The sequence below is a fragment of the Lutra lutra genome, chromosome 7, assembly GCF_902655055.1.
Source record: "Lutra lutra chromosome 7, mLutLut1.2, whole genome shotgun sequence".
Classification (NCBI taxonomy): Eukaryota; Metazoa; Chordata; class Mammalia; order Carnivora; family Mustelidae; genus Lutra; species Lutra lutra.
Genome location: NC_062284.1, coordinates 18,377,890 through 18,397,726, shown reverse-complemented (window position 1 = coordinate 18,397,726; position 19,837 = coordinate 18,377,890). Strand labels below are relative to the sequence as shown.

The following is a 19,837-nucleotide window of genomic DNA, read 5'->3' as shown; positions in this document are numbered from 1 at the left end:
TGGTTGCTTCCTTCTCTCCTCCTTACCCCCGGCAGCCCCCACCCCTTGCCTGCCGTAAAGCCGTCTGCGCATTCGCGACAGTTAGAGGAGGCGTGCCGATCGAGGTTGGGACTCGTCTCCGATTGGTTTCACTCACTTCCCCCTCGGCTTCCCCGCTGTGGCTTCCGATGCTCCGCCCCTGGCGGAGGGACTCGATGCGGTTGCTAAGAGACACTGCACGCCGAGCGGGATCTCTGCGCATGCGAAGGAAGAGATCGGCGTGTGAGTTCCCCGAACTACGGTGGCCCGGAGGGTGGTGCTATTCGTTCGAATGGCGGTGTGAAGGCTGGGTCTCCCAACCCAGATCTCCGACAGGTAACTGGGAGTGGCAGCGGAGCTCCGCGGAGGGGAAGGCGTGTGTGCGGCTGACTGAGAGCCTGATCCAGGGGTCTAAGGCTGGGGAGGCGGCAGTCCCCAGGAAGCGAGGAGAGGGACTCCTGGTGCCGCAGTACCCCCTCAGCGCTCTTGAAAGGAGAGTGCCGGGTCCGTGGCTCATCTTTCCGTCCCTGAGGCCCCATTAGCTCCCAGGCTGGACTTGCCTCGCCTGGCGAGGAAAAGAGGACTCTTTTTTGGAACGGCGGTGACGCTTCAAGAGCTTTTCTTCAGGGACAGAGACCCTCACGGATTTCTGACAATGAAGGGGAGAGGAGAATGGAAAATACGCGAAATGGACATGTTTATTGAGTGCCTGTATTCATTTAGCAAGTGTTTATTGGCCTGGCACTCTTCTAGCGATTAGGGAGACAACAGTGAACGGGGTAGATACAATCAATGGTCCTCGTGGAACTTTCGCTTTGACAGGGGAGATAGATAAAATAATTACATAGGGTTAGGTTATATAAAGAAAGTCAAGGAGAATAAGAGGATCGAGTTTGACTAGGACATGTCGACTATTTTAGATAGGTGGTCAGGAAAGGTCTCTGAGGAAGTGACATTTGAGCGGCGATCTGAATGGGGAGGAACAACCGTGGCAAGATCTGGGGTATGGAGCTGGGCGGAGGGAAGAGTTTTGCAGGCAGGTAGAATCAACAGTGCAAAGCCTCTGATCCTGGAATAACCTTTGATGTTTAACAGAAACTGCAAGAAAGAAGACCAGCGTGCGTGGTCAAGCAGAGTGGGTAAGAGGGAGAATGGTAATAAGATGGGGGATGTGGGACAGATGGCAGACCTCTGCGGGACCTTGTGAGCCATGGTAGAGAAGTTACAATATCGTATTTATGTTTTGAAAAGATCACTGGCTGGCTGCTCAGTGGAAAAGACTAGCGGGAGCAGGGTTACTGCAAATGTGGAAGGCTATTAGAGTAATCCAGACAAGCGCTAATATTATTTTAAACTAAGTCATCCAGTACACCAGACATTTGGCTACCACCAACGTCCAGACAGAATGGCCTCCTTATTTATATAAAGGAAGTAATTTACTTTATCAGTTGCTTTTATGTAATGAGGTATAGTAAGATGTTGTGTGGCAGATGGTGGTCACTGCAGACCCTTTCAATTTGTCCCCTGATGTCTTCTTTTACACTATCATTCATTCAAGAATACATGTTTTGGTGTTTTCCTCATGCGCTACCTATTGGCCTATATAAGCAAGGAGTTCAGTCCTGCCCAGGATAGCTCGTAGTCAAAGTGTGGGGAAACCAAACCAGAAAATAATTATAGACAATGCAGTGAGATAAATACTTTAGTATAGGCTGAAGAAGCTCTTGGCAGGGCCCCCTAATCCTGAGTTGGATAAGTAAAAGGCTTTCCTGGGACTGCAGGTTTTCAAATTAAGGGTTGAGAGCTGGTGGGAGAAGGTTGAATGTGGCTTAGTCAGAAAGAATGTGCCAAGCAAAGCTTGGGAACCCTTAAAGTGCATAGTTTCTGAGAACTTCAGAGAAAGCCTGTGGCTTAGTTTGTGGGGCAGATTGGTGAGAGGACTTCAAGAGGTAGATCTTGAAGGACTTGCTAAGCTGTGTCCAGGTGTTTGGATTTTATCCTAAGAAGAATGGAGAAGTTTTTCAGAAGAAAGTGGGTGTAGAGTAGGCTAAGAAACAACCATTTAGCAAGAAATCTGTTCGTTGTCTGGGGTGGAAGTGGTGTACTACAGTAATCGCAGGGAGGGTGGAGAGAAGTGGGCTGAGGAAGGGTTCAGAAAAATGTCAGATTTCTACCTGGTATACCTAAGAGATATGGTCACCTCTTGAGGAAGACAAGTCTGAGAGGACATAGAAGTTGAGTTGAATTTGTGCAGAAGGTGCCTGTGGGCCCTCCAAGTGGAACTCTCTGATGGCTTTTACTACTTGAGTGCAGAGCCCAGAAGACACCTAGACCCTAACTGGATTCTGAAGTTGTCAGCATGGAAATAGTAATTGAAGACATTGACAGAGTCCGTGAAATTGCTCTAAGAAGGGAAAGGACATGAAGGACTGAACACTTAAAGATCCCAACATCCTCCCCCCCCATTTTATTGAGAAATAATTGATATACATTACTGTATCAGTTTAAGGCAAACAGCATGACGGTTTGATTTACGTATATTGCGAAATGGTTGCCACAGTAGGTTCAGCTAATGTTTGTCTTCTCCTTAGATACAATAAAAAGAAATAAAAGAAAAAAAGGGAATTTTTTTTTTCTTGTGGTGAAAACTCAGGATTTACTCTCTTAGCAGCCTTCCTGTGTATTCTACAGCTGTGTCAACAACAGTCATCTTACATCCCTAGTATTTCTGTAACTTATAGTTGGAAGTTCGTACCTCTTGGCCACCTTCCTCCAATTCCCCTTCCACCCACCCTCTGCCTTTGATAACCACAAGTTTGATCTCTTTTGCTGTGAGTTTGAGTTTTGTTTTTTATTTGTTTACATTCCACATTTAAGTGAGATCATACAGTATTTGCCTTGTTCTGACTAATTTAACTTACACAACGCCTTCAAGGTCCATCTATGTTGTTATAACTGGAATGAGTTCCTCCTTTTTTTATGGCTGAATAACATTCCATTGTAGATAATACCACAACCTTTTCATCCACTAGGGCACTTCCACTTCCATCATAAATAATGCTGTTAGGAACATGGGGGTGCAGATGTGTTTTCAAGTTAGTGTTTTTGATTCTTTTGGGTATATGCTCAGAAGTGGAATAAGGTATCATAAGGTAGTTCTATTATTAATTTTTTAAGGGTCCTCCATACTGGTTTCTATAGTGGTTGCACAAATTTACTTTGCCAGCAGCAGTGCACAAGGGTTCCCTATTCTCCACATTGTACTGGCATTTGTTATCTCTTTTTGATGATGGTAACTTAACAGGTGTGAGGTGATATCTCATTGTAGTTTTAATTTGCATTTCTCTAGTGAGTCGTGATGGTGAGCTGCTTTTCATGTACCTTGTTGGCCTTTTATAGTTCTTTGGGAAAAGGTCTATTTAGTTCCTTTGCCAATTTTTAAAATCGGATTATTTGGGTTTTTTGTTACTGAGTTGTATGAGTTCTTTATATAATTTGGGTATTAATCCATTATCAGATGTATGGTTTGCGAACATTTTTTTTCTATTCTGTAGGTTTTCTTCATTATTTTGTTGACGACTTATTCAGCTATGCAGAAGCTTTTTAGTTGGGTATAGTTCTACTTGCTTATTTATTTTGTTGCTTATGCTTTAGGTGTCATCCAAAAAAAAAAAAAATTACCAACACCCATGTCAAGGGACTTTATTCTTGTTTTCTTCCTGGAGCTTTAGTTCTTACATCTAAGACTTTGATCTATTTTGAGTTAATTTTTGTGAGTCTAAGATATGGGTTCAATTTCATTCTTTTACGTGTGAATATCCAATTATCTCAGCACCATTTATTGAAAAGACTGGCTTCTCCATTGAATATTCTTGACTCCCATGTCAGATATTAGTTGGCTGTATATGTGGGGAAGGACTTTTGGGCTCTCAGTTCTCTTCCATTGGTCTGTTTGTTTTTATGCCAGTACCATACTGTTTTGGTGACTACCTTTATAGTATAGCTTGAAATCAGGAACTGGGATGCCTTCTGCTTTGTTCTTTCTCACAATTTTTTTTGGGGGGCGGTTATTTGGGGTCTTTTGTGTTTCCATATAAATATTTGGAGTGTTTTTTCTATTTCTGTAAAAAGTACCATTGGAGTGTAAATAGGGACGACTTTGAATCGATAGATGGCTTTTGGTAGTATTGACATTTTAACAATATTAATTATTCCAGTCCAAGAACACAGGTTACCTTTCATCTATTTGTGTCTTAGAATTCTTTCATCGGTGTCTTGTGATTTTCAGAGATCTTTTACTTCCTTAGTTTCATTTACTCCTAAGTGTTTTATTATTTTTGATGCTATTATAAATGGAATCAGTTTCTTTATTTCTTTTGCAGAAAATTTGTTTTTAGTGTATAGAAATGCCACTGATTTTCATATTTAATTTTGTGTCCTGAAACTTCAACTGAATGTATTGATTAGATCTAACATTTTTAGTTGAGTCTTTAGGATTTTCTTTATATAAAAGAAATATATCATATTTCATATATAGAAATATATCATCCACAAACAGAGACAGTTTTACTTCTTCCTTTCCAATTCTGATACCATTTATTTCTTTTTCTTGCCTTATTGCTGTACTTGGGACTTCCAATACTGGAGCATCCTGAGGCATGGAGAAAGGTAAAGAGTGGGACTAGGAGGTCAAAGGGAAGATGCCCAGCATGTGACATGCTCTTGGAAGATATCCTTTCCCCCTCCATCTTTTATAGGAGGGGGAGGTCCTCTTGCATTCATAGTGGACCAGCTTTAATGACTCTTGTACTAGACAGAGATGTTGGGAGCCTCTGTCCTTTTGTCTTCCAGACCTTCTCAGTGCCTTAGCCACCCTCATTAGCCTCTCTAACTTTGGCACCACTCTCGAACTTTCTGTAGACTCTAAACACTCATTTATTTATTTGGACAAAATTATTGCTGTCTTAGTTGGGACAGGAACCAGAATCCTGAAAGATAACCTTTGTTTAGAGTGCCTCAATTTCTGCCTCTAGAATCACAACATTTTCATGAACAGGGCAATATACAATAAGTGTCCAGTTAGGCTGTGATCAGATTTGAATGTATTGTTGCATTAAGCCAAAGCCCAATTCTGAGTTTCCCGGTTGATTGGTAAACTGTAGTAACCTTTCACATAAAGAGATGCATTTTTTTCATTGTAACATTGGCCATGAAAGTTACTATTTTTCTGAATTAACTATATGGGTTGTATAAAGAAAATCTCCTAAAGAAGATAGTAGCATCTTTTTTATTATTGTTGCTTTCTGTATACAAAGAAGGATTAAATTACTAGCAACTTGGTTTTTAATAATTTTGAAATTGGGTGATGGCAGAATGTCTTCTAATGAGTAGACTACGCACTTAAAGTTTCCACCTAGTTTTTACTTAGGAATATTTTTTAGGAAAATATTTTAGCATTTTAAAATATGCTGCTCAGTTTTCCATCTATGAATCTTTAAATTCAAAGTTCTAATACATTTACATATATATTTAGTTGATATTCATGAAATCCTATGCATATTAACACTTAGGATCAGAAAGGCTGTTGTCTGTAGCTGCAATTATTGTATATATATATTTTTAATTTTTTATTTTTTATAAACATAAACATATATTTTTTATTGTATATTTTTATTTTTATTTTTTTTAATATTTTATTTATTTATTTGACAGACAGAAATCACAAGTAGGCAGAGAGGCAGGCAGAGAGAGAGAGGAGGAAGCAGGCTCCCTGCCGAGCAGAGAGCCCGATGCGGGGCTCGATCCCAGGACTCTGGGATCATGACCCGAGCCGAAGGCAGAGGCTTTAACCCACTGAGCCACCCAGGCGCCCCATTTATTGTATATTTTTAACAAGATTTTTTTTTTTAATTTTAGAGATAGAGATAGAGATAGGGAGAGGAGAACAGAGGGAGAGGGACAAGCAGACTCCCTGCTGAACATGGAGCCCACTGCGCGGCTCAATCCCACAACTCTGAGATCATGACCTGAGCCGAAATCAAGAGTCAGATGCTTAATTGACTGAGCCACCCAGGTGCCCCTGAAACTATTATATTTTTAATTGAATTATTAATTTTGAGAAATTGTAGATTCACATATAGTTGTAAGAAATAATACAGAGAGATCTTGTGTACCCTTTGACTAGTTTTCTCCAATGGTAGTGTTTTTCACAACTATCACACAATATCACAACCAGGATATTAGCATTAGTATAATCCACTGATCCTGTTCAGATTATCTGTCTTATCTCTGTGTATTTATCTGTGTGTATATTTAGTTCTGTGCAGTTTTTATCACATCTATAGGTTAGTGTTGCCTTCACCAGTTCCATGATCACAAGGATCCCTTGTGTTGGCCTTTATAACCCCACCCACCAAGTGGGAGGGGACTTCCCTAACCTCTGGTGATCACTAATCTCTTCTTCATCTCTCTAACTTTGTCATTTGAAGAATGGAAGCACTCAATATGCAACCTTATGAGACTGGCTTTTTTCTCTTGGCATAATTCCCTAAGAACTATCCAAATCATTACATGTATCAATGGTTATTTTCTTATTGCTGTGTGCTATTCCTGTATGGTGTGAACGTACCACGGTATAACCATTCATACACTGAAGAGACATCTGGGTTATCTTCAGTTTCTTGCTATTATAAATGAACCTGCTATGAACTCTAATGTACAGCTTTTTGTGTGAATCTAAGTCTTCATTTTACTGGAGTAACTGTCCAGGTGTGTAATTACTAGGTCATACAGTAGTTGCGTATTTAGTTTCTTATTTTGCTTTAAAGATTTTATTTTTTTTAGAGCAGTTTAAGGTTATCGCAAAATTGATCAGAAAGTACAGAAATTTTCTGTATATATTCCTCCTGCCCCTTGACATCCATAGCCTTCCCCTGTGTTATCAACACGCCCCCCCCCCCCACCGAGTGGTAACATTTGTTACAATTGATGAACCTAACGTGACACATCATTATCGCCCAAAGTCCATAGTTCACGCTGGGGTTCACTCTTGGCTGTACACATTCTCTGAATTTGGACAAACATACAATGATACATATCCACTTTTATAGGGTCATACAGAATCCTTTCACTGCCCTAAAAATCTGTGTTTCACCTATCCACCCCTTTCCTGCACCCCAACCCCTGGCAACCACTGAACCTTTTACTGTCTCTGTAGTTTTACCTTTTCCAGAATGTCATGTAGTTGGAATCATACAGTATATAGCCTTTCCAGATGGGCTTTTTTTTAACTTAGTACTATGCATTTAAGTTTCCTTCATGTCTTTTCATGGCTCAATAGCTCTTCCTTTTTAGTACTGAATAATATTCCATTGTCTGAATATACCACAGTTTATTACCCACAGAAGGATGTCATCACTGCTTCCAAATTTTGGAAACTAGGAATAAAGTTGCTGTGTGTATCTGTGTTCAGGTTTTTGTGTTGAAATAAGTTTTCAGCTCCTTCAAGTAAATACCAAGGAGTGCGATTGCTGGAACATATGGTTAAGAGTATGTTTAGTTTTTTAAAGAAACTACCAGACTGTTTTCCAGAGTGACTGTACCATTTTATAATCTCACCAGCAATATATAAGTAGTTTGGTTCTCCATATCCTCTTCAGAAGCTGGCATCACAAATTTTTATTTCATCTGTAGCGAAAGTGGTATTTCCTGTGATTTTATATGTTTACCAATGGCTAATGTGGTTGAACATCCTTTTGTGCACTTTTTTGCCATCTGTATATCCTCTTCAGAGGAGGGTCTATTTATGTCTCTTGCCCATTTTCTGATTATTACTATCTTTTGAAATACTGAGTTTTGAGAATCCTTTATATATTGTAGATACTAGCCCTTTGATTATGTGAGTAGCAAATATCTTCTTTCAGTCTATAACTTATCTTTTCCTGCTCTTGAAAGGGTCCTTCGCAGAGCAAAAGTTTTTAATTTTGTTGAGATCTAGTTTAACCGTTTTTACTTTTTAAAGACTTCTTTGGGGGCCAAGTTTAAGAACTTTTTGCCTAGCCTTGAATCCTAAAGATTTTTTTCCTGCTTTTTTCTTTTTTCCTAAAATCTTAAGTGTTAAGCCCATGATGCATTTTGAGTTAATTTTTGTAAAAAGTTAAAATCATTTTAAGTGAAGTCAAGTCAAGGTCTTAGTCACTCATATTAAATTGCCTTTAAACTATTGATGGCTGATAATCAAAGTATAATCTGTGGATAGTTTTGCTTTTCATCCTGGGTTTGATGTAGCTTCAAAAGTAATTTAATATAAAAATTCAATCAAATGGATGTCCTGATTAATGTTTTAACCTTTGATTGTTGAGTATCTTTTGAAAAAATTGTACTTGGTTTGCATTAGAAAGTTGTATAGTAATTGACCTTGAGTTTAGATATTGTGCAACATATGAAAATAATCTAAGGATGGGTATTCTGATTTAAAGTACTGTAGTAGAAAATCTAGAAAGTGTTAAAAATTGGACTGTGTGAGTTACTGTTTTCACTTGGGAAGGTTATTAGAAGTCCTCTATTCCTCTATATTCTTGAGACTTGAAGCATCAGAGCAAATTTGGGGAGGACCAGAGGCTTTGATATTAGACTGTGTAGGTTCAAATCCTGGCTCTGCCACTTAACTAGCTCTGTAACTTAATCTCTCCTTGCCTTAATTACCTTATTTGTAAAATAGGTATGATAAATATTCACCTCATAAAGCTGTTGTGAACTTAATACTCACTTAAAACCGTGTTTGGAAGGTAGTACGCACTCAATAAATTTTAGCAATTCTTTTTCTTTTTAAATTTTTTTTTTTAAGATTTTATTTATTTTGTTTGACAGAGAGATTACAAGTAGGCAGAGCGGCAGGCAGAGAGAGAGGAGGAAGCAGGCTCCCTAATGAGCTGAGAGCCTGATGTGGGACTCGATCCCAGGACCCTGAGATCATGACCTGAGCTGAAGGCAGAGGCTCAACCCACTTAGCCATCCAGGCGCCCCTAATTAGTAAGGAATTCTTAAGAGAATTTGGGTTGTGCTAGTAAATTAGTAAAAGGATTATTTATACAGCCTTCCTGGCTCTCAATTTCTTATCAGTGGAGATCAGGATGTCTCTAACTTCTGATACTGGGAGGTTACCTCTTGCGTGGGAGATTTATTTCCTGTTTTCAGGGGACAGGGGAGGGTCTGAGTATCCTTCCTGCACAGGCTGTCTCTGAAGTAATTTTTATTTAAAATAATCGATGTGCCAAAGTGGCACATTTTGGGGCAACCTGTCTTTGGCACCCCTACACCTGCCTGGCATTTGTGGGCCCCCACTAATGCTTTTCAACTGATTACTCATAACTACTCTTAGCAAAGAACCTAGGTCCCGCGATGATGGAAAATAGCCCATTCTCCCCCTGAAATGCTTGCTTCCTTGCATGTCTATGTATCTATTTATTTACTGGTAATTCACTTTAGTTTTGCAAGCTGAAATGTTTGAACCATTTGAAATGGCCCTTTTTAGGTCAAAAATGGTTGAATACCCACAATTTTATTTTCATTCGTTGTAGAATTTAAGGACTTAGGATTTATAGAAGTACTATTGAAAGTTTTTTTTTAAAATATTTATTTATTTATTTGACAAAGAGAGTTTCCCAAGCAAACTCCATGCAAAGCTTGAAGCCCAGTGAGGACTCGATCCCACAGCCTTGAGGTCATGACCTGAGCAAATACCAAGAGTCGAATGCCTAACCGTCTGAGCCACCCAGGTGCCTCTTAATGGAAGTATTGTTACTACTATAGCATTGAAATAAAAAGAATTTCATTTGTGGCTAAAAATTACAATAGGTTTGGGGCACCTGGGTGGCTCAGTTGGTTAAAGCCTCTGCCTTTGGCTCAGGTTGTGATCCCAGGGTCCTGGGATCGAGTCCCGCATGGGGCTCTCTGCTCAGTAGGGAGCCTGCTTCCTCCTCTCTCTCTGCCTGCCTTTCTGCCTACTTGTGATCTCTGTCAAATAAATAAATAAAATCTTTTTTAAAAATTACAGTAGGTTTGCACATATGCTATTAGTTAAAATCTAAAATAGTCTATTGTCACAGAATATTTGACATATAAAAATGTAATTGTTTATGTCAACTTCAATAAAAGATGTCAGTAGTTTTGTTGGGAAGAAATTTTACTGTCGTAACTAAAATATAAAGTGAAATAAGTACAATGGAAATGGACTCTGAAGTAGAATATGAAAGCTAGTTTCTGTTTGTCGCAAATAAAACTCACCAGACAATTAAGAAGATAATTTTATTCAGGCCTTTACAACAGGGAGAATGTTCGTTAATGGGACACCTCTCAAAGAAGAAGGAGGAAATGTGGGGGTTTAGGAAACAAGGGCAGTCCGTGTGAAAGCGTAAAGGTGAGGTCTGTCTGGGAATATGGTGAGCCCTTCCCTGGAACATGAATCATTCTTGCTTTCCAGGAGCACCGTGTTCAGATAACAGGTAATAGATAACATTGAACGCTATCAGATGGAACAAGGTTCCCGATTATTAGTTATGTTTCCAAATTGTGGGATGTTCACCACAGTTTCAAAAGAGGATGCAGAGAAACTTTACCAGGGAAAATGTCATTCATAACTTTAGGTTACCATCTATAGGGCTCTTCATACCCATTTCTACACTATAGGACAAAAACAAGGCAGTTTTGTCCTGTCGGGGTGATCCGGAATTGAAATTCCTTAGAAGCTAATAAGCAAGGGGGAAGAAACCAGTGGAGAGGGAGATGTAAAGACCAGGGGCAGGCCAGTGGCCATACTGGAGAAGTGAGACCCACTGTAAGCCCTCCTAGGACTCCTCCAGCGAGGACCAAAGATAAAGATGGACTGGGCATTTATAAATGGGCCGGAGTAGATGGAGGCAATCCTTGGACTTTATTAAAGGATAAATTGGAAGAGGACAAAGTCATGACCCATACAAAATGAACTTACTGTATCAGCGATTTTATTTAACTCATTAACTAATGAAAGAACTAGGCAGATGTCACAACCGTTTTAAAGGAAAAGTTAAAGAACCATGAATTTATATGGAGTAAAGGAATGTAGAGCTGAGTCTACAAATGGAGCAAAACTGGCTTTCCTCTGCTGAGAGGAAGGTTACCCCTCCACTGGACAATTATGTGCATGTCTATAGACGGGAGTTATTTGCATTGCCATCAGCGATCAACAAATTTACAAAGGTATGAAATAGCTCAAAGGCAATGAAAGGACTAAGCCCCAAAGGATCAGATTCCCAGAGGCTCAGCATTCCATTGGAAGGATATTCTGTAATTTCTAACTTCTGCCAAAGTCTTAAGTTTCCCAGCTATGCTTGCTCTGTAGTAACTACATTAATAATCGTATTACCCGTAACATATCCTCTAATACTCATCTGTCAGTGATCGTCCATGTTCCTTGCTCTATAAGCCATTCCTGACCCTAAATGCCCTTTCCCTTCTCGTCACTCTTGCTGGTGTCTATCATGTCAGAGTCCGGGACAGCGGGAGTGTCTCAAGTTGTATCCAGCGACAAGTACAGGGTGCTCACGTTTGGACTACTTTTGCTAAACATCTTGTCTTTTTCTTGGCATGGCATTTTCATTTTTTTATTTAAAGTTGAAAGTGCTGGCCAAAGATCTTCCTATTATTTAATTTTAAGTTGTGAATTAATCATCAGTCACCGCATTTGACCACACCGCATTTGACTACACAGCAATCTAACTAGGTTTTTCATCTGTTAGTTGAAGGTGAAAGTTAATTAATTGGAGGTGGCCCCGGGGGTGTCAGCCTGCATGGTTATGACCCCCCAGCCCCCAAGGGAGGTACTACTGGCATCTAGTGGGTAGAGGCCAGGAATGCTGCTAAACTTCCTACAATGCACAGACCAGCTCCCCCACAACAAAGTTATCCAGCCCCTAATGTCAGTAGTGCCAAGAGTAAGAGGCCCTCATGGCCCATTGAAAACTGTTAGAGAAAAGAAGTTTCTACTATGATAAAATTAAAAATAATTTTATGGTCTTAAATCTGTATGGAAAGCATACATTTCATTTTTACAGTCTTAAAATAATGTTCTTATTACCAGTTTTCCGTTTTAGAAATTAAGCAATCAGTATTACCTTTTACTTGAAAGGCTAAATGATTAAATGGGAACAGATGCCTTTCCCCTGTAATATGATATATTTGATGCTTGTAATTTTACAATTATTGTTCCTATTTTAGGTTTTACTGAAGGAACGTCATACAGATTTGTCTCATTTCTGAGACTGATATTTACGGTTTGGAATTGTCAGCTTTCTTATGAGATACATTTTGGCAGTCCCAATGAAAGCTTTCCTTGACGTTTTAGAACAGTTATACAAGAAGGTCCTTCTGGGAGCCACACTTGAAAATGAGAACCATGATTACGTCTTTTATCTCGACCCAGCATCTTTGGATCAAGACTGCTCTACAATCACCTCTTCAGAATGCCCAAACCCCCATGGTGTCCAGGACAAGCATCAGCCATCCTCTGCCAATTTGGCTACCATTTCTGTATTGCCTGTGTGTTTGAAGAAACACTCACCGATAGGCAGTGCCCGAGAACTAGTGCTCCTTCAGTTAACAGTAATCAAGGTGATGATAACCAGAATATTGTCTGTTGAAACTGACTTCCATGCAAAGGAGAAATACAGAGATGTAATTAAAATTCTTTTGAAATCATCTGACATCGATTCTAAATTAGTAAGCCATTTTTTTCTGTGGGTTTTTGTTTTGTTTTGTTTTGGGGGTTTTTCTTTATATCTAGATGTTTAAAACAAAAGTTTTAAAAACATTCAGTAATAGTGGGTAAGTTTATTTGTTTTCCCATAGACCTGTATGTTCCAAGACTCGGATAAATTGTTATCTCACATGTCTGCAAAGTGCCTTGCGTTACTTCTGTATTTCCAGTTGAGAGAAAAGGTAAGATAAGTAATCAAATTATGCAATTTTTTTTCACGGTTTCTTTAAAATTGTTCTTTGGCTTTCGATTTTACCCTTCAAATGTTTGTATCAATAAAATGCTCTTTCAATAACACAGAAATCCATAAAAGTATAAGAATGTAGTAATATAATAGTGACTTGTATCAAAGATTAGAGTCTTAAATATGTCATAAGTCATGATCAATCAGATTCTTCACCTGAAGGATGGGTTTCAAGTCAGTCTATAACTTCTTCAGTTTCTCAAAGGAGCAAGTAGACCTGCTTCCTTTTCTCCAGAAAAAGATTTAGGAACCTCTGCTGGAGACTATGACCGTTTTTACAGGTTCAATATAAATAAATTCTAAGAATGGTCCTCAGCATGATGAAAAAAAACACAAACAAATTGAGCATCAGATTTTTCTGTCTCTGAATTAGTTAATAAATGTAAGCATCTCCTGATTTATTTAAACTATAAGTACTTTTCCTTTCTCAAAGTAACATTTTTTTCTAAATACAAAAGGTGGCATTTTACTAGTAGAAAATTTGGGAAATGAAAGAAATATAAAGAACAAAATAAAAATCACACATCATTTCACCACCTAGAAATAATCATTGCTAATATTTTCATGTTCCCTGCTGAGCCTTTATTTCTATGGCACATTGAATTTTTTCACTTAGAGAATATTAGGATATTTGTATCTTTCTTGTTTTACCAAATACTAGACTCTTTTTTGGGGGGGGTGGGCAAGGGAGTAAACGATGTTTTATAGAGTTGTGTGTAATAGGTAATTTGCAATTGTAAAGAAAACTTTCTAATATAACTTGCTATTTTTTGTTTTCTTACTTATAGATAACATTTAGCAATTCCTGGATTGCTTTTTGCCAAAAAAATCTTTCTGAATACCCTGAAAATGAGAAGGCAGTATACTGCCTCTGGACCCTGACTTATATAATAAAAGAAATCTTTAAAGATACATGTTCACAGAAAACAGGTACAAATTATGGTTCCCTATAAATGTCATTCTTTTGCTCCCAAGGACGATTATGTTTATAATGAAGATTAACACTTACTTTATAGCATCTGATCTGTCCTGAAGTATGAAAAACTAAAGAATCTCACTCCAAATTTTTTGACTGAAGCTATCTTTTTAAAATGAAACATTATAAGGAAAAAATTAAAGCTGTTATTATATGTCCCTTTTGATATTGTAAAATGGATAATTAACTGTAGTTATTAGCTTTGTTCTTTTGTTTGTTTCAAGTTTTTATTTAAATTCTAGGTAACGTATAGTGTAATAGTGATTTCAGGAGTAGAAGTTAGTGATTCATCACTTACATACAACACCCAGTGCTCATCACAAGTGTCCTCCTTAATCCCCATCACCCGTTTAACCCATCCTCCCCAACCACCTCCCCTCCAGCATGCTCACTTTGTTCTCTGTAGTTGAAAGTCTGTTTTCGGGATGCCTGGGTGGCTCAGTTGGTTGAGCAGCTGCCTTCGGCTCAGGTCATGATCCCGGCGTCCTGGGATCGAGTCCCGCATCGGGCTCCTTGCTCAGCGGGGAGCCTGCTTCTCCCTCTGCCTCTGCCTGCCATTCTGTCTGCCTGTGCTCGCTCTCTCTCCCTCTCTCTCTCTCTGACAAATAAATAAAATCTTTAAAAAAAAAAAAAAGTCTGTTTTCTGGGAGCATCTGGGTGGCTCAGTCAGTTTAGTGTCTGCCTTTGGCTCAGGTCATGATCCCAGAATCCTGGGATCAGGCCACACATCTGGCTCTCTGCTCAGCAGGGGCCTGCCTCTTTCTCCATATTCATCTGTTTTGTGTCTTAAATTCCACATATGAGTGAAATCATATGGCATTTGTCTTTCTCTGACCGACTCATGTCACTCGAGTTCTGTCCACGTCATTGCAAATGGCAAGATTTTATTCTTTTTCGTGGCTGAGTAATATTCTATTGTAGAATATATACCACGTCTTATTATCTGTTATTCTGTGTCTTCGTTTGTTCACATTAAACCATCCAAATCCATTTTTTCATCTTGTAAAGTGATATTTATAAAAATTGAATTGTAAATTGTTTTATGAAGCCTTCACTTTTCCTCTTGTTTATAACTACTGTTTTTCTCATTGCAGAAATTTTAAAGCAGTTCCTGACTCCTTTTGACACTATTTTCGAAGTTTTTTACAGTTTGTTATTTTCTCATCATTTTGAAAGCTGCCAAGATACCTCTAAAATAATAAACAGCTTGATATGTTCCCTGGAGTTACTTGAACTTCTTATAGCTTCCAGAATCCACTTGAAGCTACATTTCACTTGCCAGAGGATTTTATTTTTGAAACCTTCTTGTGTGCTAGACGTTATTACCTGGCCTGTTCAGGCTTTTGTCAAAAGGAAATGCATCATTTTCATCAAAAAGTGCCTTCTCTGGAAAGTGGGTGAAGACCTGTGTCGGGGAGCTAGCCCTGTCCTAATGCCGCCAGATCAGCATTTAGATGTCGACATGTTGGCTTTAGCTGATGCTGTCTTGCGAGCTGTGGATTTGGGCTTATTGAGGACGTTGTCTGTCCGTGGAAAGCCTCCCCGCTTTGGTGGAGAGGAAGTTCAGCCTACATGTGAGCGTGCCCCTGGTCCAGATCATGTTATTCTCAGAGCAGCAAGCCTGCTTATCATTAAATCCTTAGAAATCAAGTTTCAAAGTTGTACTTCAGCAAACGAAATGAAAGGTAATTCTCTGAACTCCTTTTGTGTGCAAAGTAATGAGCAGTCGTTTACGGATACAAAGTAATTCATAATTTTCAAATCTCAGGACCGTAACTCCACTAATTAAATGTACATGTTATCATAATTATAATTTATTAAATTTTCTTTAAAAAATTAGAATTACACTAAGAACATGTCAACATTTTGTGGGCTAAACTGAATTTGTACAGCATAATCTAAGTGATAGAAGTCAGTTCAGATATTTGTAGTATTTCATTCCTATTTTCCTTCATAAAATTGAGTAACTGCTAATGTAGATTATCAATAACTAGAAAGCGAATTAAAACTAACATGTGAGAAGTTACATTGATTAAGAAATCGTTGCACATAATGTCCAGGATCTTAACTCAGTCCAAAGACAACTGTTTAAAGTAGGATATTCAACTTAGGTGTGGGGGGAAGACATGTCTTCCATTTCATCTGCTAAAAAAGAATAGTTGATGTCTCTAAACAAACAGCATGTAGTTTTAGCGAAAGGTTTGAATTGTAAGCAGTGACTTCCCTGAATTGCTTTGAATGTCATAACTACAAGGTACTGCATACTGGGTATCATTCTGTGTGGTTATAATTTACAACACTAGGTGGCATGTGTTCTATAATTCAGAGTTTTAAATTACAGCTAAAACTCCCCAAAACCTTTTAATACTTCAAACAAACAAAAAAAATGTTGCTGTTATTTTAAAGGCAAAATGATTTTTGCTGGGTTGCTCTGTTGCTTCTAGTAACAGACAGCCGCGGCATCCCGTGAAGTGATGTCTTTTGTCTACTATTCATTTATTTCTATGCTTTTAGCAAGAATTCGTGTAACTGTAGTTTCTCTGAAATAATTAGTTATCTGGTCCTTGCGGTGAGTAGATGATCTGGTTGTACATTTTAGTTGTAGCCTCTTGAGTGAGTCACTTTTTTTTCTCTGACATTCAGTTTCCTAATTTGCAAAGTGGAGATAATCCCTAACTCACAGGCTTTCTGAAAGTGTGAATCGCGACAATCCACATTGGAGTGCTTGAGATGCCTATATATAAACTTATCGTAAGATATTAATGCATCCAGAAGCAGTCGGCTGCTCTTTGAAATGTGCATCTGTTGAAGTTGATTTACAGAGTTTCATGTCTGAGTTACTGACCTTCTTAAAGCCTCACCTTCAGCCCTCCCTTCAGTCACACAGTCTGTGTGAGTGGATCTCCAGGGTCTTCATAGAACAGGACGATGACATGTTGGAGGCTGCCAAAGCATCATTGGGCATCTACCTAAAGTTGACCAGGCCAGTATATTTTAAAGTAATTTTACTGTGTGCCGGAAAAGCGGAAAACATTTTTAATAATGTGCTGGACATACTATTTACTTTCCATCATTAAGGGGAAAAGAAAAATCCCTAACAATCTTGTGGTTTCCTTGTAAGTTCCAATTCCTTGCTTTAACCCTGCCCTACATGAAAATGAGATTACATCTGAGTTCTCATTATGAAAACTTGGCTGGGTAGGCAGATCTGGGGATGTGGAACTAGACCGGGGGGCTACAAAGCACGGGTTCTGGTTTTGCTTCATCTGTTTTACCTGTGCCATCAGGAGTAAGCTCGTACCATTATCCGAACTTTCATTTAATCGATGTTTAAAAATGCTGTTCGCCCCCAACACTAACTTTCCCATCAGGAGCTTCAATGTGGTGATTTTGGCCTTTTTAAAGGTAACCTTAGCCTTGGAACTAACCAAAGTAGCAGCTCAAAGTTTTCATTTTATCGTACACTTGAATGGGGGCTGATAGCGATTTGAGGCGGGTCCCCGAGTTTGTCGTGAAGCTGTGTTACTGATGACACGGCGTTGCTGAGCCTGTTCATGCTTTGTTAAAGCGGCTATATGTGGGGTCCTATCGTCCTGTGGCAAATATCTGTAATTGGCTATGAAGCTCGTAACCGATGACCTTTTACACTGTTCCCGCTTGGCTTTATTAAAACCCTAAAGTATTTGCTTGATTTCCATTTCTTTCTTGGCTTCAGAGAAAGGGCTTTCTTACTGATGCCCGATGGTGCAGTGCTGCCCTCCCAGTTTGTACTTGTGTTATGGCCGTGCTGGCAGTGGCTGCTTTCAGACTATGAGCGTTTGGGGCCAATTTTCAAAAGGTTCTAATCAAGAACACAAAATACCGGCATGTGATTTGAATTAGGCTCCCAAACGGTGCTGAGAAGGCACATGCCGATGAGCCCCTTAGAATAGATCTTAGTTGTATTCCCGGCTGACTCCTTACTGCTCAGGGAAGAGGAAGCCTCCGTATTAAATCTCTAACTTTCTTCACCTCAGTGTGTCCAGAGAGGCATGTGCTCATGCTGTTTGTATTTTATTTTTTTTATGTAACTTTTTTAGTTAACATCGTTTGGTTATTAGGTGAGATTTTTGCTCAGACTAGTCTAAGCAAAAAAAAAAAGGGGGGGTGGCGAATTTATTAGCTTATGATTAGAAATTCATTCCAAGGGGCATGTTAGCAGCAGATATCACTGTATATAATAGGGATTCAATCATGTCGTTGGTCATTGCTCTTTGTCTGTATCTTGCAACCCTGAATTCATTCTCAGGCGGGGCTACCAGCAGTGCCTGGCTAACAGCAGCCTTTCGGTTACCATCTTTAATAGGTCCAGCAAGAATCCCAGGGTGGGGGGATCTGATTAGCCCTCTGGGGTCACAGATCATGTTGGATGCAATCATTGTAGCCAGGAGCGTGAGGCGCTCTGAGTGGTCAGTCTAGGTCCCGTTACCACCCTTATCGAGAAGAGTGTGGAAGGAAAGGAAGGAGCTCAGTCTCCAGCCCCATATTACCCTCTGTAATCAGTTACCTGTAGGAATGAGGAACTCTGCTATCAAGAGACAGGAAGACAGAGGACTTTTGTTCAGCAGACAAGAACTACCAAAGTCCACGAATTTTATTTATTGAGTTAGATTTCTATGGAGTTTGTAGAGGAAGAGATTGTTTTGAAAATTTTTTCTCTTAAAATTATGCATAGATTAAAAAGTAATCTGATAGGTGAATTTGTGATATGTGAATTATGTCTGTTAAAACTGTTATTTTTGTAAAAAGTCATTAATCTAGGGTCTCTGTTACTTTGATTTTCAGACAACGTAAAGCTACTGAAAGCTTGACCCAAGAAAAAGAAATGTGGAATCATCACACACATGAATATGGCTATAATCCACACTGTATTTTCTTATTCTTACTGAAAAATATAGGATTTGATTCTTCAGTTCTTCTTGACTTTCTGATTTCATCGGAAACCTGTTTCCTTGAATATTTTGTTAGATACTTAAAATTACTGCAAAAAGACTGGGCTATTTTTTTCACGATTTGCAAGGATTTTGACCTAACGGCATCTAAAGATAGCATAAATATTTGCGGTTATAGCTCCTCCCTTTTCCAGGATGGAAGCAGCAACCAAACAGAACTTAGCCCTTCAGCTGCTTTTGGTCGTCCAAGAAGCGTTCATGCTTCAGTGTCCTGGGCTTCTGATTTTTCTTCTGGATCTCTGAGCCAGCTCGTGATGTCCAAGGAGACCCACACCACACTCCAGGCTGATAGTCTGTCTCCCCGACAAGCCTCCCACAGTCTCGTGGATTATGACAGCTCTGACGATTCTGAAGCAGAAGGCACAGACCAGCACTCAGCAAACAGTAAACAAATATCCTTACACCAAGAAGCAATGAAGAAATCTCAGGACACAGTTGGAACAGGTATGGATAAAAAACAGCTCAGCCTGGAGCGTCAGTCAAGGCCTCTGGTTCCAAAACAGTCTCATATGCCCTTCTCTGTCGATTGTGATAATGTCCCAAAGAACATCTCTGAAGTGGGAGTATCCTACAGGACGCTGAAGTGCTTTGAAGAGCTACAAAGTGCCATTTACCGTTTGCAGAAGAAAAATCTTTTCCCATATAATGCCACACCACTTTTGAAGTTGTTGAAACATATTGAGGCAATATATAACGAGAGTATGAACACTTTGTGAAACAGCAGCATTTTATTTCCAGGAACTGTTTTTCCCTGTTATAAATTGTGCTGTAATGAGATCATCATAAAAATAAATAAATAAATAAATAAATAAATAAGT

General features: G+C 39.1%; 1 protein-coding gene across 4 annotated transcripts; it reads left to right on the top strand.

The window, feature by feature from the left end:
* The first annotated feature begins 25 nt into the window (after positions 1-25).
* Positions 26-19,837, top strand: LINS1 (lines homolog 1). 4 transcript variants are annotated; one of them, XM_047736699.1, is made up of 8 exons: positions 26-354; positions 1,114-1,153; positions 12,271-12,771; positions 12,901-12,990; positions 13,841-13,982; positions 15,123-15,713; positions 16,840-17,011; positions 18,853-19,837. In XM_047736699.1, exons 3-8 carry the CDS (start codon positions 12,349-12,351, stop codon positions 19,733-19,735), a joined length of 2,301 nt encoding a protein of 766 aa, XP_047592655.1. In that variant the 5' UTR covers positions 26-354; positions 1,114-1,153; positions 12,271-12,348; the 3' UTR covers positions 19,736-19,837. The 4 variants fall into 4 exon arrangements, with proteins under 4 accessions (XP_047592655.1, XP_047592653.1, XP_047592656.1 ...); XM_047736697.1 differs by having other exon boundaries at positions 1,114-1,157; XM_047736700.1 differs by lacking the exon at positions 1,114-1,153.